The 20,052-nt window shown below is 40.9% G+C and overlaps 1 protein-coding gene across 1 annotated transcript in view; it reads right to left on the bottom strand.

Moving 5' to 3' along the window:
• The window catches only part of ankar (ankyrin and armadillo repeat containing), a 155,555-nt gene that overhangs the window by 115,822 nt on the left and 19,681 nt on the right, over positions 1-20,052 (bottom strand). The window contains 1 exon segment of the mRNA XM_060828124.1: positions 2,716-3,153. Within this exon segment, the coding sequence (XP_060684107.1) occupies positions 2,716-3,153 (438 nt within the window).

Here is a 20,052-nt window from a genome sequence, read left to right as displayed (position 1 = left end):
AATGAGAAAATGTTAACTTGAAAAATAAGCACTCCAGAGAGCAGGAAAAGGAAGAAAAGAGCACTTTTGAGAAAGGGAAAAGATTATAGCATTTAAGAAGCTGCAAGTATAATTGCAAAGGGAACAAGATGGTTAAGAGACTTAAAAGTGACAATGTTGAAACTTTTCGTCTTGTACTCATCAGAATTAGGGTGCAAGAAACTCCATCAATGCTGAATTGATCTATGACTAGCTCAGCACAATATGAATTGGCCAAACTGTTAAGTGATCCTTTGCAATCAGTTCTAAGTGAGGTTTATATATACACTGTGAAGGATTTTCTTACATTTGTCTTATAAGATGTACAAATTGAAAGCAATGACATGTCCACATGCTCATGTTATATATCAACATAACTACTGAAAGAAACCATTGATATTTACATGATGTTATGGCAATTTGAATACGCCACATCGGTCTGAATCTATGTTTATCAAACCAATGAACTTAAAACCTTGCAGTTGAGTCCAATTTGAATAATACAAAATCAGGTAGTATTGCCATTAGATTTCCTCTTGCCCACCACTTGCTACCATCTTTGTTGGCTACAATGAGAAATACATCTTTGATTGAACGATGGAAGCATAAAGGAAAAAAAATTAAAGAGAGAAAAGAAAACGGGTAAAAAGAAACAACCAAGCATTGTTTCAAGGAAGTGCAGTCTTCATATTCATGAGAGGATTTGAGGGGAACTGAATAAGATGTAATGAAATGTTATCATTTTGAAGGCTGACGATCTCATACATTACAGTAGCTCCATCACACGTTTTAAAGAAAGATGACACCATCAGAGTATGCCCAGATTCAACGTGCCTCAGCGTTCTTTCAAATGATGTTCACATCATTTGAAAGAATTAAACCTTAAGTTTTCTAGAGCCAGCATCATTTCTAAACTAGATGTCAAGTTTGGCTACTTGTCAATACATTTAGCAAAAGAACTCATGACATTTAGGATACCATTTGGACAGTACTGTCTCTGATGGTTACCATCAGTAACCAAGTTGAAGGGATAGGATTATTGAGGATGTACTTGCTGGATGCAAATCCCACAACGTGATGGCAATTCATTTACTCAATAATATATCTTCCTTAAACAGCCTTATAGGAAGTCTTCCTCTCTGACACCATAAAGCTTCCTGTTTCTGGAACTTTTTGCTTACTAATTTTGAAGCAACTTGATTAAGTTTTTTTTAATGAAGTAAACAAAAAGATTGGTGAGGGAGTAATGGTAGATGTTGCTTACTTGGACTTTAGTAAAACCTTTGACAAGGTTCTGCATGGTAGACCAATTAAGTAAAGTTAGAGCACATGGGATTCAGGGTGAAGCTTGCCAACTGGATACAAAATTGGCTTTATGGTAGGAGACAGAGAGTGATGATAGAGGGTTGTTTTTTGGACTGGAAGTCTGTGACCAATGATGTTCCACAGATATAGGTACTGGGTCCTCTTTTATTTGTCATTTATATAAATAATTTGAATGAGAATCTGGAGGCATGGTTAGTAAGCTTGCAGATTTGGTTATAATGTTTAAAAGACATTTGGGTAAGTTCACAAATAGAAAAGTTTTGAAAGATATGGGCCAAGCCTAGATAGATGGGACTAGTTTAGTTTGGGAACATGGTTGGACTAGTTGAATGGAAGGGTCTGTTTCAATGCTGTATGACAATATCACTCAGGACTTCTTTTCTTTAGCCTTGACTGTCGCTAAGACTGTAAAACTGATCTGCTGTTTTCACGGGCCCTTTCTCTATGAATTACTGCTTCTGTCTGATTGGAACCTGTCTGCTCATTAATCTTCTGATGGCTCTCCATCCATTTTAAAAGGATTTTTTTTTTCTGCCTCTGTCTCCATCTGTCATTGGATAACTTGTGCAACAACATTCTATTTTTTCTATCTTCTCCCCTTGTTTTGTAAAGTACTGAATTAGCCACCCCAAAGGTTTCTTTTAAAGGTCTCATATAGATGCATATAATCAAAGTTCCAGTCAACTGGACACCACTCAAAGAATTGATCTAACATGAAATGAAAACTATGTCCTTTCTTTTTAACTTACACAGTATAGATACAAATCAAATGTAAAGCTATGCATGGTTTGTCCATATTAGAATGCACGTTTCCAAATCATAATATATCAAAAGGTTTCCAAATCATAACATATCAAAAAAGCTTTGTGTTAAGTTTCATGACAAAGAACATCTGCAGAGAGGAATCCATTTTTTTAATCAACTTGTTCTGAAACCTGTTTGTGTGTTTTGGGTTTTTTTAGAGGGATAAACATTTCTTTTTCTATATTACCAACTGTGAATGTTAATCAATTATTTCACCTTCATTGAAAAGTTTTGTTTTAATAATAAGCCAACAATTGCATTTATTAAAGAAACCTGGTTAAAAGATCTTTTTGTTTAAAACCTGATATGGATAAGGTATTTAATCTGTGATCTTGATAACTGTAAAAGATAATTTTATGATGTTGTAACTTCTGGAGCAGTGAGACTAGAGCAATAGCCTACACCTTAGATTCTGCTATAACAAAGTATTTTGCAAAGTAACGATATTTGTTTAATTTTCTACTTCTTAATAGTGGTACAAATAATTATATGGTTACTTCTATTTCTAATATCATATACAAGTTTGCAAAAGTTATCAATCAAGCAACTATTAAGAATAATCATTACCAGAAAATGGAGGTAGGATTCTGCTCAGATCTGGAACTTTCTTCTTCCCCCTCAATGCAATAAGGAAAGGTATAAGAAAGGCAATGAGTTTGAGGTAGGCAATGTTTCTATGGATCTCTGCTTTTCTCTCCAGATACTTCTCAACAAGTTTCTGCTGGATAATCAGTCTCTGCTGTAGTCTCTGGTAGGCCACCAGATCAATTTCTTCTTCTGTAAGTTTTATTGCATTACTAAGGGTGTAGGTTGCATCGCACATGAACACATTTTGGTGCTGCCTTACGTAGGTAATATAAGGGTTGATTTGCAGTAAAATGTTGTTCACATGTTGCATAAATAATGTTATCTCTGCACAGTTATTGGGATCATATGATGGATCAACGTACACATCAGTACTATAGATTCCTGTGAAGTCAGGATCAGTTGAAATATCTATAAGGCCTATATAAGGAATAAACCCTTTATTAGAAATATTCTCTTGCATTATTTATTTGGAACATAGAACTTATAGAAATTATAGTACACAAAGAGACAATTAAGCTCATTACACAAATAAATATGCTTTTTTTTTACAGAAGGTAGACATTTCACCAATTTATATAGAGTCATAGAGATACGCAGCATGGACACAAACCTTTTGGTCCAATTCGTCTATGCCGACCAGACATCCTATATAAATCTAGTTCCATTTACCCCTTAGGTCCCTTTTCATATCTTTTGCCTCTCACCTTAAACCTAGTTTTGGACTCCCCACCGCAGGGAAAAGACATTGTCTATTTATCCTATGCATGCCCCTCATAATTTTATAAACCTCTATAAGGTTACTCCTCAGCTTCCGAAGCGCCAGGGAAAATAAACCCAGCCTCTCCCTATAGGTCAAACCCTCCAACCCTAGCGACATTGTTGTAAATTCTTTCTACATCCTTTTGCATTGATCAACAAAGGCAAGCATACCAAATTGCTAAATTCATGCATACTAAAGATTATAGTCATTATTTTTTATTGTATTTTATATTTATTACATATTTCATTTTCACATGGCATTAGCACATATTTATCTTAAATTTTGTCATTTTGAGACATTAGGTTAGATGCACGGAGGGCAGCATGGTCGCACAAGTTGGCGGCACAGTGGTTAGCACTGATGCCTCACAGCACCAGAGACCCGGTTCAATTCCCGCCTCAATCAACTGTTTGTGTGGAGTTTGCATGTTCGCCCCGTGTCTGCGTGGGTTTCCTCCGGGTGCTCCGGTTTCCTCCCATACTCCAAAAATGTGCAGGTGAATTGGCCATGCTAAATTACCTGTAGTGTTAGGTGAAGGGGTAATTGTAGGGGAATGGGTCTGGGTGTGTTGCTCTTCGGAGGGTTGGTGTCGATTTGTTGGGCCGAAGGGCCTGTTTCCACACTGTAAGTAATCTAATCTAATCTCAAAATAAATTCCCCTCCACTCTGGTTCAAGGTCAGAAAAATGCTGCTATCATATAAGTAGGAAACTTTCAATTTCTTACACTGAAGTACCACTGCTCTATAATTGCTATTTTCTGGTGCAAGTTGGGGGATGATTTTTAGCCTCCTTTGTTACGTTCTAAGGAACGTTAAACAACAGCAGCAGCTTTATTAAAGATGTGTTCACCCTGCTGATAGTGAGGTTAGGCTAATATGTTACCTGCACAAAGTAGCTGATGATGTCATCATGACATTACGTGATTGGATACTTAAAGTGACATTCCACCATACTTACCAAATATACAACATCCCTTCCCCTCTACATCAGAGGTTCCTGCACTGAAAACATTCACAATATTTCCAAGCATACACACAATAATCAGTAAGATGTTTCAAAGGACATCAATTCCTGCAACTGTCAATGAACCTGAGGCATCTGTTTATTATTTTCATTGGCTTTAACCTCTAGACTTGTAAATATACTAGGAAAATCATGTGATGTCTTTTCCTGAGATGAGTGAATGTATGGAAGTCAGCATAATGTGTTGTTTTCCACTGAGGTTGGGTCTCCCTCAGATGGTCCAGCTAGTGGTCTATCATCAGGTATATCCAGGACACTATTTTGCACAGTCATTTGTGGATCTTCGCTCAATGCTGACTCTGGTTCATTTGTTCTGGTTGACAAGAGCTGATCTGCATGTCTTCTTCATACTACATCATCTCTTATCTGCATATTGTAAAAGGCTGATCCAGTCAGAGTTAAAGTGAAGGTTAGTACCCACTTCTCGTCAATTGGAAAATATGGTGTTTGGCCTTGCTCTTCCATTGGGAAACCTGATTCTGTTGTTTTCTGTCAACAATGGGTGGTTTTATCAAAATAAATGCTTTGCACAATTGACACTTTATAGTTAGCAATGCTGGAGACCTTTGAGTTGTTGAATGGGTTGTATTCTATTATGCTAACAAACATTGGCTCAGTTCTTGTGATTTTGTCACAAGTACCATGTCCATCACTTACAATAGTAGTGGATCATTTCCAGTATACTTCTTAACTTGTCCTACCACAGTAATTTAGCAGGCTGAGAAATGATCATAATTGGTTTACATTTTTAGATGCTGGTGCCTCAGTTGTGGTTCTTACTTGCGAAGGTGACTTGAGTAGTCCCTTAGCATCAATGACATGACCTAAATTTTTGAAGGAATGTTTCCTCACTATGTGCCATAAACTTCCAGTCTCTGCAGAGTAGCATCCAATTGTGCAGATGCTGTTTCTCATTTCTCCCCATAAGTAAAATATCATCTTAGTAACATGGGGCCCCTTTTAATCCACTTAAGTCTGATCTCTGACATGTTGGAATAATGGAGCTACAGATGTGATTCCAAATGGATGTCTCTTGTATTTGAATAGTCCTTTATGTGTTACAATCATCATATATTTCTGTGACTCAGAAGCTACATTCCTCTGGAGATAGACTCAACCAAGGTCAATGTTACAAAAAGTGGATCTCTAACTAGTCCAGCAGATAGTTATTGACTAAAGTCAAAGGTTACTGCTCAGTACACAGTACAACATTCATAGTGGCCTTAAAGTTATTGTTAATGTATACAGATTCATCTCTTTTCATCACTGGTATGATAGATGTGGCTCAATCACTCACATTTATGCTTTGAGCACTTCTGTTTGACCTGCTTCAACCTTTGGTCTGATTGCATAAGGCACTGATGAAGCTTTGTGACATTTTGCTTGATTTTTGTCTTTGATTATCAATTTGACAGATCTTTTCTATGCTTCTCAGATCACCACTGAAAACAATGGCACCATTTTTTAGACTTTGCGACAGACCAATTCAGAACCTGACAAAAGATTTACTTCAGCCCAAAACCAGATCTAAAAGTTGAAGTTTTAAATTGGAGAGAGGTCAATTTTGACGGCATTAGGCAAGAACTTTCAAAAGCTGATTGGAGGCAGATGTTCGCAGGTAAAGGGACGGCTGAAAAATGGGAAGCCTTCAGAAACGACATAACAAGCATCCAGAGAAAGTATATTCCTATCAGGGTGAAAGGGAAGGCTGGTAGGTACAGGGAATGCTGGATGACTAAAGAAATTGAGGGTTTGGTAAAGAAAAAGAAGGAAGCATATGTCAGGTATAGACAGGATAGATCGAGTGAATCCTTAGAAGAATATAAAGAAAGTAGGAGTATACTTAAGAGGGAAATCAGGAGGGTAAAAGGGGGATAGTTGAGATAGTTTTGGCAAATACAATTAAGGAGAATCCAAAGGGTTTTTACAAATATATTAAGGACAAAAGGGTAACTAGGGAGAGAATAGGGCCCCTCAAAGATCAGCAAGGCAGCCTTTGTGTGGAGCCACAGAAAATGGGGGAGATACTAAATGAATATTTTGCATCAGTATTAACTGTGGAAAAGGATATGGAAGATATAGACTGTAGGGAAATAGATGGTGACATCTTGCAAAATGTCCAGATTACAGAGGAGGAAGTGCTGGATGCCTTGAAATGGTTAAAGGTGGATAAATCTCCAGGATCTGATCAGAACTCTGTGGGAAGCTAGAGAAGTGATTGCTGGGTCTCTTGCTGAGATATTTGTATCATCGATAGTCACAGGTGAGATGCCAGAAGACTGGAGGTTGGCAAATGTGGTGCCACTGTTTAAGAAGGGCGGTAAAGACAAGCCAGGGAACTATAGACCGGTGAGCCTGACCTCAGTGGTGGGCAGGTTGTTGTAGGGAATCCTGAGGGACAGGATGTACATGTATTTGGAAAGGCAAGTACATGTCAACTTGCCTTTGTGTGTGGGAAATCATGTCTCACAAACTTGATTGAGTTTTTTGAAGAAGTAACAAAGAAGATTGATGACAGCAGAGCAGTAGATGTGATCTATATGGACTTCAGTAAGGCATTCGACAAGGTTCCCAATGGGAGACTGATTAGCAAGGTTAGATCTCATGGAATACAGGGAGAACTAGCCATTTGGATACAGAACTGGTTCAAAGGTAGAAGACAGAGGGTGGTGGTGGAGGGTTGTTTTTCAGACTGGAGGCCTGTGACCAGTGGAGTGCCACAAGGATCGGTGCTGCGCCCTCTACTTTTTGTCATTTACATAAATGATTTGGATGCGAGCATAAGTGGCACAGTTAGTAAGTTTGCAGATGACACCAAAATTGGAGGTGTAGTGGACAGTGAAGAGGGTTACCTCAGATTACAACAGGATCTGGTCCAGATGGGCCTTTGGGCTGAGAAGTGGAAGATAGAGTTTAATTCAGATAAATGCGAGGTGCTGCATTTTGGGAAAGCAAATACTAGCAGGACTTATACACTTAATGGTAAGGCCGTAAGGAGTGTTGCTGAACAAAGAGACTTTGGAGTGCAGGTTCATAGCTCCTTGAAAGTGGAGTCACAGGTAGATAGGATAGTGAAGAAGGTGTTTGGTATGCTTTCCTTTATTGGTCAGAGTATTGAGTACAGGAGTTGGGAGGTCATGTTGCGGCTGTACAGGACATTGGTTAGGCCACTGTTGGAATATTGCGTGCAATTCTGGTCTCCTTCCTATCGGAAAGATGTTGTGAAACTTGAAAGGGTTCAGAAAAGATTTGCAAGGATGTTGCCAGGGTTGGAGGATCTGAGCTACAGGGAGAGGTTGAACAGGCTTGGGTTGTTTTCCCTGGAACATCAGAGGCTGAGGGGTGACCTTATGGAGGTTTACAAAATTATGAGGGGCATAGATAGGATAAATAGACATAGTCTTTTTCCTGGGGTCGGGGAGTCCAGAACTAGAGGGCATAGGTTTAGGGTGAGAGGGGAAAGATATAAAAGAGACCAAAGGGGCAACTTTTCCACGCAGAAGGTGGTATGTGTATGGAATGAGCTGCCAGAGGATGTGGTGGAGGCTGGTACAATTGCAACATTTAAGAGGCATTTGAATGGGTATACGAATAGGAAGGGTTTGGAGGGATATGGGCAGGGTGCTGGCAGATGGGACAAGATTGGTTTGGGATATGTGGTCTGCATGGACGGGTTGGACCAAAGGGTCTGTTTCCATGCTGTACATCTCTATGACTATGACTCTATAATTGAGTTTCATTTTCTCTAACCATTGGTAAATCGGTTCCAATAAATCTAGAAGATTTCCTTTGATAATGTGTAAGGACAAATCATCAGACTGGCCGTGTAACTGAACATTCACATTGACACAAACCCTTAAGGTACCACTTTACTATGCATATTCTTAGTACAATGTTTGAGACTTGCAATGCAATGTGACTCAGCTACTTCTGAAACTCCATTTCGACTATCAATGAAACCACCATTGAAGTGTTCACCTTTATTCTTCTTGGCTTGCCACTCAGTCAGGGAGTAACCAGGTATTGGTTGATGTCATCAGCAATTGCCAGTATGTCTAATAACAGCTCCTCTTCAGACTGTGAGACTGGACTTTACTCATACTCTTTTAGTACTGTGTGAATTTTCTTCCCACTCTTTGCTTTTTGTACTCTTGCTGTACGTAATTCATATTTGCACCTCATATGATCCCATGGAGCCAAACTTCCCCGTGATTTTCTTTCTAAAACAGGAAAGGTCTGCACAGCACAATGAACCACAAATGTTTTAGCATTAGCTTGATTCTTCCCATTTAAAACAAGATATTTCTGAGGTCACTTGTTACTCTCCAAGTCTATGTCCCCAGTTCAAAATATTCTCTTGTGAAAATTTATTCACAGTATTCCTTCAGGGTGGAACACATGGTGAGTTTCTTCAGCACAGTTCACCTCTTCGCTGGGTGAATTATTTTTCTTTTGACTAATTGTACCTGCTTCAGTGGAGCGACAGCATCTTTTGATGTTTTTTTCCTTCTTTTTATCAAAGCGCCTTCCAAATCTGCAGTAAGCACCATGATTCTATTTTCTTTCTACAAAGCACTGAATTCACTCAGTGGATCTCAAACCAGATTCCATTCTATCATTAGTTTTCTTGTGTTACATTCCAAGAAGGACTAGGAGGCTAATTGCTAAATAACAGAAAGAAAGGTATTCACTCTGCAGGCAGCAAGTTGAGAATAAACTATTTCCCACTCAAAATGGCCAAAGGTGTCATCATGTCATATTATCTGATTCTTCAAGTGGCTGCCCACAGTAATTACCAAATACACAACATCCCTAAGGCAAGAAATAGAGATGGACAAGTGCAAAAATTCGATCTAGCAGTCAATGTGCAATTCCCCAGCAGCTCCGTCAATCCAACTAATCGCATTAAAAATTTATTTGGGCTTCTTGTTACAGTCCAACTGGAATTTGAGTCAGCCTCCAGGATGCATGGAAAATGGGAAATCTGTATAGCTGCCTGGGGGCAGCCTTTCGATGACAAACTTCATGGGTGTAATGATTATAATAAGGTCAGCCAGGTGACTTCATAGAATATGAGTTCCATGACTGGGGCAGTTAATCTGGTCTGATCAGGTATCCATGGCTGATAGATATAAATAGGAGTGTCAGACATCCTGTTCACTCAGAAACATGGCTCTGAGGGAGCTGGATCAGTGGCAAGGACTTTCCACATGTAAATAAAGGGTGACTTGGTGACAGGATACTGGTCTCTGGGGAGTAAATTCAGCGGTGATAAGAGTAAAACACATTCCTGAAGAAACTCACTCACAACAGTCATTTTTAAATGGGGGTAAGCATTTCTGGCATCATGCCGTTATTTGGTAAGCTTGACTTATACCACCCTGCTTTCGAAGACTGGGCCCATTTGTTTACCATTTGTTTAAAACCTCCACAAAGGTAAACTGATGTATCTGACTTCACAATTGGTACGACTGGTGCTGCCCATTCCACAAACAGGTCTGGTTTAATGATTCCTTTAATGAAGTACGTGGAAAGAATGTGTTATTTTTTCCAGGCAAATGATATTGGAACAGATAAAAAAAACCAACAATTAATTTTCCTGACAGTTGCGGACCTACAGCTTTTTTGGTTATTAGAAGCCTAACTTTCTTTGAGGCACCAGATACTAAAACCCTTCAAGAGTTGATGGATTTAGTTATAGAATATTACAACTCAAAGCCTTCTTTATATCTGATACACTGTTGGCTTTACTCAACAAATTGAGAACCAGGGCATTCCGTTTCAGGACTTTTGATGAGGTTAAGACATGTGTTTTTGATTTAACCTTTAATGAGATGTTGGTATGTGGAACTAATGATGTAACCATGCAAAAGTGCATCCTAGCTGAAGCACAAATAGACTTCAGCCTACAGCAAAACCCCAAAACAAAGCCAAGCTTCAGACAAATGGTTAAAAGTGTCTTCAGGCTCCAGGCCTGCAAGCCATTATAGTTATTGCCAGTATTCAGACTCAAGACAGCAAAACTGGGTAAGAGAATTCATAGGCCAGTATCTAGTAAAGTGCACACCCTGGAAAGCCCACCTACATCTGGTTTGGAACAGTTAAAATGTTGAGTAACATACAAATCATAATCAATCAAAGTAAATGTTTTGTTAAATGGTCACTTAGTTCTAATGGAGGTCAATATAGCATGGCCTTTTCAGTGATCACAGAACCAATCTTCAACAAAATTTGTTCTGGGCTCCAACTGTTATATTTGTGCAAGACATTGAGTAGTCCAAGAACCTAACTGAGGAACCTTCATAGATTAAGGGTAAAACTTCGGCCTGATTTCTTATGATAAACAGGTTCAGTTATTGTCATAAACTGATTGTCATAAATGGCTCGGGCCAAGCTTGATGGGATGAAATTGATTGTGAAAATTCACTTAGATTGGCTCAACATTTTTCGATTAGAAAATGGCTATGTGAGTGAAATCCTAAAACCTGGAAGATTTTCAGGAAGATTTAGGGACTAACAAAGGAGTCAAGGCAACCTTGCATGTTGACCAGGAAGCAATTGCAAAATTCTTCCATTTGATTCATGGACAAAAGTAGGGGGCAGAAATCAGGAGGTTAGAAAGCAGAGGAATCATTAAACCAGACCTGTTTGTGGAATGGGCAGCACCAGTCGTACCAATTGTGAAGTCAGATACATCAGTTTACCTTTGTGGAGGTTTTAAACAAATGGTAAACTATTTTTTTCACAGCTGGATAAATACCTACCTAATCCCTCGCAAAGAGAATTTATATGCAAAGCTGGCTGATGGGCTGACTTTCATGAAGCTGGATATCAGCTGTGTGTCATTGCAATTATATATCGATGAGAATTGCCAGAACGATTCTACAATTAATCCAATGAGGGTTTATACCAAAAAGGAGACTGCCTTTTGTGGTATTGTCAGCCTGTGTAGTTTTCAGCAGATGATGGAGAACATTTTACAAGGTCTATCCCTTTTCACCATTTTTCTGGATGGTGTGCTAATAACAGGGAAGTCCAATAAGGAGCACTTAAAAAATTTGGGCATATTTCTTCGACATTTCTCCCTGGCAGATGTATGCCTTACAAAGGACAAATGTGTATTCCAAACACCCCAAGTGACCTACTTGAGCTACAGAGTTGACCTGACCAGGTAACACTCTTTGGAATATAATGTGAGAGCGATCAAAGGTGTCCTGGCTCCAACATCTGTACTAAGCTTAGGTCTTTCCATTATTAATCAGTATGACAGGCACAATCCTTAACACTTAAGTACTGTATCCAGCTATGAACCCAAGTGCAGCTAGGTGCCCTTCTTAGATCTCTTGTGGATGATGCTGCATGGTGATGCCATATCCTTGCAGTTGTGGTGGAGCTGTCCCATGCTGAATAATCTTGACAGCCTTCCAGTGTTGCCTAAATCCTGGGGGGTCATGCTAAACTGAGGGGCTCTTGTCATTGTGGCTTCTCAATGTGCTGATTTGATTGGCAGAAGGGCTGAGGATCTGATGTCAACAGCAGGACATCCTGAGAGACTACTCAGATACAGAATTCAACTGCACGTTCTTCCTTGGAAGATGAACTTATTTTCCTGTTGATTTAGGAAATAGGACCTGGAGATTGAAGGTGCCTTGACTTACTCTCACCATCCACTATTCTATAAAGTTCCTGGTCAAGCTGATGACATATGGGTTCATGCACACCTGTGGTATTCACCACTAGATGTTCATTTCCCTCTTGTTACAACTAAGCAAATGCAGTGGCACTGATGACTCCAGAAGCATGCCATCTGCCCAAGTTTGAGTCGCAGGTAGATAGGATAGTGAAGCAGGCGTTTGGTATGCTTTCCTTTATTGGTCAGAGTATTGAGTACAGACGTTGGGAAGTCATGTTGCGGCTGTACAGGACATTGGTTAGGCCACTGTTGGAATATTGCGTGCAATTCTGGTCTCCTTCCTATCAGAAAGATGTTGTGAAACTTCAAAGGGTTCAGAAAATATTTACAAGGATGTTGCCTAGGTTGGAGGATTTGAGCAATCGGGAGAGGCTGAACAGGCTGGGGCTGTTTTCCCTGGAGCATTGGAGGCTGAGGGGTGACCTTATAGAGGTTTACAAAATTATGAGGGGCATGGATAGGATAAATAGACAAAGTCTTTTCCCTGGGATCGGGGAGTCCAGAACTAGAGGGCATAGGTTTAGGGTGAGAGGGGAAAGATGTAAAAGAGACCTAAGGGGCAACGTTTTCATGCAGAGGGTGGTATGTGTATGGAATGAGCTGCCAGAGGATGTGGTGGAGGCTGGAACAATTGCAACATTTAAGAGGCATTTGGATGGGTATATGAATAGGAAGGATTTGGAGGAATATGGGCCGGGTGCTGGCAGGTGGGACTAGATTGTGTTGGGATATCTGGTCGGTGTGGACAGGTTGGACCGAAGGGTCTGTTTCCGTGCTGTACATCTCTATGACTCTGACTCAGTGGCTGTTACAGTCAAGGTTGCACGATTTTGCAAATATATGTGAATACCCAATGAGGTGAGACAATCTGTGCTGGTAGTGTTTATCAGTTAATGATGTGATGGTGCATACTCTAAGGCTCCCTCCTACTCCTGAAAGGGTGCTGGTGCCCCTACATCTCTCTAGTTTTTTTTTCCCCTTTGGAATGTCCTTCGCCTGTGTGAGAGGTAATACAGATTAAACAGTAATGGGCTTCCCATTGCTGTATTCCAACAATTGTTAGTATGAAGCTCAATGTGCCTTGATTTAACCACATTTTGCTGCACTTGTCCAATTACCCCATGGCACCATTCCAGGATCAGGGGGTGCTTTCAGGATTGCTGACGTCCTCTGAAAACTCTGTCCAGCTAGGCTTGATCAGGCAGATCAGTCTCATCCTCCTTCTTTCGTCCTCAGGGAAACAAAATCTCCTGTTCTGCCCTTGTGGACTAGACAAAAGCCTGAAAAAAAAATTCAAAACCATGGGGTCACCTGAGTCTTCCTTCTGGCATTGTGAAATCAAAAGAGAAAATGCTGGAAAATCTCAGCAGGTCTGGCAGCATCTGTAACGAGAAAAAAGAGCTGACGTTTCGAGTCTAACTGACCCTTTGTCAAAGCTGGTTTGATGTTCAGTGGTGTGGTCATGCTCCAGGGGGAGGTAGGAAGAGGAATCTGAGAGTTGGCGCTCAGCCTCTGTGAGGTAGAGGCCAGTACGCCAGATGACAACAGCACCCCCTTTGTCAGCAGGTTTGATGACAAGGTTGGGGTTGGACCTAGGGGAGCGAAGGGCAGAAAGTTCAGATGGAGAGAGGTTGGAATGGGTAAGAGGGGCAGAGAAATTAAGGCGGCTAATGTCCTGTCGACAATTGTCAATGAAAAGATCGAGGGCAGGAAATTGTCCTGGCGGGGGTGTCCAATTAGAGGTGGAATGTTGGAGAGATGTGAAAGGATCTGTGGAGTGGGTGGAGGACACTTGCCCAAAGAAGTGAGCATGAAAGTGACGGAAGAAGAGCTCAGCATCATGTCGAGCCCGGAATTCATTGAGGTGGGGACGTAAGGGTACAAAGCTGAGTCCTAAGCTTTGACAAAGGGTCAGTTAGACTTGAAACGTCAGCTCTTTCCTCTCCTTACAGATGCTGCCAGACCTGCTGAGATTTTCCAGCATTTTCTCTTTTGGTATCAGATTCCAGCATCTGCAGTAATTTGTTTTTACCCTTCTGGCATTGTGATACATTGTGAATTTCCTTTAAATTCTTGAGATTCCAGGCACTATTAATTCAGGGTAGATGATATTTTATATGTATGGCACCAGCACTTAGATTCATAGAGTCACAGAGATGTACAGCACAGAAACAGACCCTTCAGTCCAACTCATCCATGCTGATTAGATATCCTAACCTAAGCTAGCCCATCTGCCAGCACTTGACCCATATCCCTCTAAACCCTTCCTACTCATGTGCCTATCCAGATGTCTTCTAAATGTTGTAATTGTACCAGTCTCCACCACTTCCTCTGGCAGCTCATTCCATACACGCACCACCCTGTGTGTGAAAAAATTGCCCCAGGTCTCTTTTATATCTTTCTCCTCTCACCCTAAACCTATGTCTTCTAGTTCTGGATTCCCCCACCCCAGGGAAAAATACCTTGGCTATTTATCATATCCATGCCCTCATAATTTTATTAACCTCTATAAGGTCACCCCTCAGCCTCCAATGCTCCAGGGAAAACAGCCTCAGCCTATTCAGTCTCAAATCCTCCAACCATGGCAACATCCTTGTAAATCTTTTCTGAACTCTTTCAAGTTTCACAACATCTTTCCGATTCCTACTCTGATTTGCTTTTTCAAAATGCATTTATCTAAATTAAACTCCATCTGCCACTCCTTAGCCCATTGGCCCATCTGATCAAGATCCTGTTGTAGTTTGAGGTAACCTTCTTAGCTATCCACTACACCTCCAACATTGGTGTCATCTGCAAACTTACTAATTCCACCTCCTATATTCACATCCAAATAATTTATATAAATGATGAAAGCAGTGGACCCAGTACCGATCCTTGTGGCACTCCACTGGTCACAGGCCTCCAGTCTGAAAAGCAACCTCCCACCACCACCCTCTGTCTTCTACCTTTGAGCCAGTTCTGTACTTAAATGGCTAGTTCTCCCTGTATTCCATGAGATCTAACCTTGCTAACCAGTCTCCCATGGGGAACCTTGTTGAACGCCTTACTGAAGTCCACACAGATCATGTCTACCCTCATCAATCATCTTTGTTACTTCTTCAAAAAACTCAATCAAGTTCAGAGACATGATATTGGACTCGTAAAACACAATTGTTATGGCTATATAAATGCCTTTGTTAGTATGGCAGATAAAAATGGCTGTCATGTCTTACAAAAATTCTAAGTTTTGTGGTGTACCATACTTGTGAAAAATTCAAGGGAATATGCTCCATAACAATCTTTCACCAACCCAACAGGCCTGGGGGTTTTTTTGGATCCCAACCTAGCAAGATATTCTTTCTTGCGCAAAAAGTGAGGATATTGAAAAGTTTTTTTCTTATGCACATCTGCTGGGAACACACTGGGCAGGGTCAGAAGAAGAGAAAGCAAGTCCTTCTCCACCCTTACACCCAAAATCCTCTCCATTGCACTTGCCACAGCACTCCAGCATGTTTGAAACCTATCACAAGACCAGAGACAATGGGTAAGAGTGTCCATATTTGGGACATGTTGAAGAAGCCCCTTGTTTAAATTTTGAAAAACGGTCCAGAGCCAAGTGGACCCTGTGGAGAATCTTAAACTGTAAAGCATGAGTCCTATTGCAAATTGATATTTTTCTTGTGTTTTTCCAAATAGCTTCTGAGGAGACTTCAACCCCCTGCAGAGTTGATCAAATTCATCTGAGGATGCACCCCCCAATTGATGATATAAAGTGCTGACAGAAAGTGTACTCTTAGTACTGAGCACCTTCATCTCTATGTCGGATTTGCAGGGATCCGTCAAAAGTGTAGTAATTTTTTGACTAAAATCCCTAACTTGAAAAAAACGAAAGAGGTCCCTGTTAGATAGCTCGTATTTCCATTTTGGTTGAAGAACATAATTGTTTCTCCCTCATGCAAGATACACCGTTAACTGCCCAACGTTTGAATCCTGAATCTATCATCCCGGTTGAAAACCCAGCATACCCACTAAAGGTGTAAAAGAAGATGTTTTGGCAATACTGCATTCCCTCTGCCGAATTGCCTTCCATGCTTTAAAAGTATTGATAACTATTGGGTTATGGCAATATTCATTAACTGTCCTCATTATGTCCAAAAACAGCAAGCTAGTAAGGGGGTTCTCTACCTGGGAGGCTTCGATATCTAACCATATTGAAAGAGGGTCCCCATAAGCTCAATCACTCATGTAGGATAAAAGTGAGCTTAGTTGAATGTGCGGGAGGTCCAATCTCCCCAATCTGTGAGGCAGTTGCAGTTTAGCTAATTTAATGAGGGGCCGCTTACGATGCCAAATACAGGAACTGAACCAGCCGTTCAGTCTCCTGAATATTTGCTGATTGAAAATCAGGGGGAGCATCTGTTTAGGGTATAGCAAACAGGGAGAATATTCATCTTAATAAGCGCTATCCGACCCAACCATGAGACCAGAAGCGCCTCCCATCTTTGAAGATCTTGTTTGATTTTGGCAAATAATTGAACAAAATTGGCTTAACAGCCATAACTGGAGTAATGGATATGCCCAAATACACAAAACCTCCCTTGTGACCACTTAAATGGGAATTAATATTCACCCTCAAGACCTTTCATAAGTCCACCCATAGGCATAGCCTCCAATTTAGCAAAAATAATCTTGTACCCCAAAAAGGCACCAAACACGCAGGTGCGTTGTATCAGGCAAGACACTGAAACTGCTGGATTTAACAAAAAAATTAGGACATCGTCGACATACAACAAAATCTTACGTAATTTTGACCCTACTTGTGGAGCTGATATAAATTACAAATGGCCTCTGCCAATAGTTTAATCATTAACATACAATCCAGTGGCGAAAGGGGACAGCCCTGCCGGCTGCCCCTAAAACTGTTAAAATTACTTGATTGTACCCCATTGGTGATGATTGCAGCGAGAGGACCACTGTGGAGAACCTTTTCCCATCTTATAAAGATTTCACCCAAATCAAACTGCTCCCCAGTATAGAAAAGGTATGGCCTCTCAACTCGGTCAAATGCCTTCTCTGTATCTAGAGAAATCACCAGTCCCTGTACTAACTGTTGTTGACATGCTTGAATTACAGTAACATTATTGGCAGATCTGTGGCCCTTAATGAAATCTGTATGATCCTTTTTAACAATAGTGGGTAACACAGTCTCCAGTCTTAACATGAAAGTCTTAGATAGGATTTTAAAGTCCACATTTAAGAGTGACATGGGCCTGTGTGAAGCACAGTCCTCCGGGACATTCCCTTTTTGAAGACTAAGTGAAATATTGGCCTCTCTCAGAGATGGTGAAAGACAGTCACAGCTGCATGAGTCATTAAACATGTTAAATATTGGGTCTGACAGTATGTTTATAAAGTCCTTATATAATTCGCTGGGAAGTCCATCAGGACTAGGCATCTTTCCACTCTGAAGCTGCCTCACAGCTTCCTGCACCTCTTGCTCTGATAAAAGGGCATTGAGAAAGGACCCTTGTTCAGGGGTCACACCTGGGAGTTCCAGATCCTTAAAAACAATTTCATTTTGGCCCGCCCCTCCTAATAACCCTCAGATTGACATAACTTACAGTGATCAGAGATGGTAATATTACCAATCTTACTATATGCCAGCAAGTCCAGAGTTGCCATGGGGGTCAGGAAAAAAATCAACTCTGTGTGACATTTTTGCAGATTGGAAAAAAATGTAAAATCCCTGTCTGTAGGGTGGAGACACCTCCAGATGTCCACACCCAGATCCACTAGTTGATTAGTTTGTGCTGAGGGTATCAAGAGGCCTTTGGGCAACCTGTCTACTGTGGAATCCATGAGATAGTTGAAATCTTCCCATGTAATGAAATGCTGGGACTCAAAACTGACCAGTTTAGAAAACACATCTACCAAAAATTTGTGGGGATGAGCTGGAGGGCAATAAACATTAAAACACCATATTCTTCCCCATTTATCAAGGCTTTAAGAATTACAAACTTCCCGTATGTATCTTTAACACAGTCTAGTAACTTAAATGGGAGACTCCTCCTAACCAATATAGCCACTCCCCTACTTCTGGTATTAAATTATGAAAAGTATACCTGATCAAAGCCATTCTGCTGTAGTTTCAAATGCTCCCTATCATCCCTGTAACAAAGCAATATCCACCTTCTCCTTTCTAAGACTCAAACTACCTTCTTCCTCTTAATTGATGAGTGACTTCCCTTTATATTCCAGGTACACCATTTAATCAAGTCATTAGCCATAACCTTTTGCAGTAACATTCAAATTCCAGAGTGGAGGAACTTGAACCACAAGCTGCTGAGCCTTAGTGTCACATGATCCATCAAACATTAAAAACTACATAAACTAAAACCACTACATTTAACAAGCCCACAAACTATGAAAGATTAAAAACAACAAAAAACAAACCAAGTGCCAATGATGCTGAATAATTCACCCATGCCCAAAAGGGGCACCGATCCATCCCAAACTGCCCACAAGTAAGCACCTAGCCATCCTAACCATTTCCCTCCTCCTAGCTAGAGTTGCACCACAAACACAAGCAGAAAAGAAAGTAAGTGCATCATAGAGTGGAAATATGAATAAAGAAAAGAAAATTTAATAAAAGGGGTTAAATACCCCATCCATCCTTTGGTGTAACTTAACTTAGAAATTGAAAGTACACAGCTCAACCACCGCCAAACATAGTTTAAACCATATTATTACCAATAGAAAACAAAGGAAAAGAAAGCTCCAATCGGACTTTTTTTAAAAAAAGAAGACATTCTCAAACAATACTACTATTTGTATACACTATTCTTCAGATTAGGTTAATTTGTCCATAAAGTCTCTTGCCTTCTCTGATGTGTCAAAGAGATGTACAGATCCATCTGAGGTGAACCGGAGCACCGCTGGATACCTCAGAGAGTACTGAATCCCAAGCTCCCTCAATCTTCTCTTGACACCGTCATAAGGTTTTCTTTTTTGGATCTCCACCACTGAGAAGTCCAGGAAGAACATGATCTTAGAGCTCTCATAAATTAGGGCTTTCAGATTCTTCCCCTGGATTCTGGAAGCTTCCACAACTCTCTCCTTATCTCTATAGTGATGAAACCGCACCAGGAGAGGACGAGGATGTTGACCCAAACCTGACCTCCGTGCCGTGACCTGGTGCGCCCTCTCAATCTTCAAGCCTCTCATGCCAGCCTCCAAGTTAAGGAATTTCGGCAGCCAATCTTCAATAAATTCCGCAGGCCGCTCACCTTCCTTACCCTCAGGCAGACCGAAGATCCAAATATCTTTTCTCCTGTCCCAGTTCTCAAGATCATCCACTTGGTTGTGCAAAGTACGGACCTGCATCTCCAGCGCTTGGATCCTATTCTTAGAGGAACTGGCATCGGCTTCCAGCACTGTGACTCAGTCCTCAACCTCATCCATCCTCTTTTCCAGGACTCCCAGCTGCTGTTCATGCTTGTGCAGCATGATAGAGATTGGGGCCAGCTTCTCCCCTATCAGCATCTCGTGAGATTTTGTGAGCTCGTTCACCAGGGCCTGGTAGGTAATTGAGTCCAAGGATCCTGCAGGCTGGGGGCAGACCCGCCCTTGGACGCTCCTCCTTCCTTCTTCGGCATCTCTGGACAGTAAGAAACGCAGATAGTTTTTTTTTCACAGTCTCCTGGGACTCCACAACCTTTCTAGATGGTTCGGGATGGGTGGGTTAAAAGTTTGTCCCTATTGTGCTGCAGTGTCGAGCTCTGCAACGTGATCCTCTCAGATTGCCGCCATCATGGATCCCCTGGGAGTGGCATTTTTGATAAGGGATAGCATTACTGCTGT

This window comes from Hemiscyllium ocellatum, chromosome 7 (genome assembly GCF_020745735.1).
Source record: "Hemiscyllium ocellatum isolate sHemOce1 chromosome 7, sHemOce1.pat.X.cur, whole genome shotgun sequence".
In the NCBI taxonomy this organism is placed as follows: Eukaryota; Metazoa; Chordata; class Chondrichthyes; order Orectolobiformes; family Hemiscylliidae; genus Hemiscyllium; species Hemiscyllium ocellatum.
This window is presented reverse-complemented; position numbering and strand designations above follow the sequence as displayed.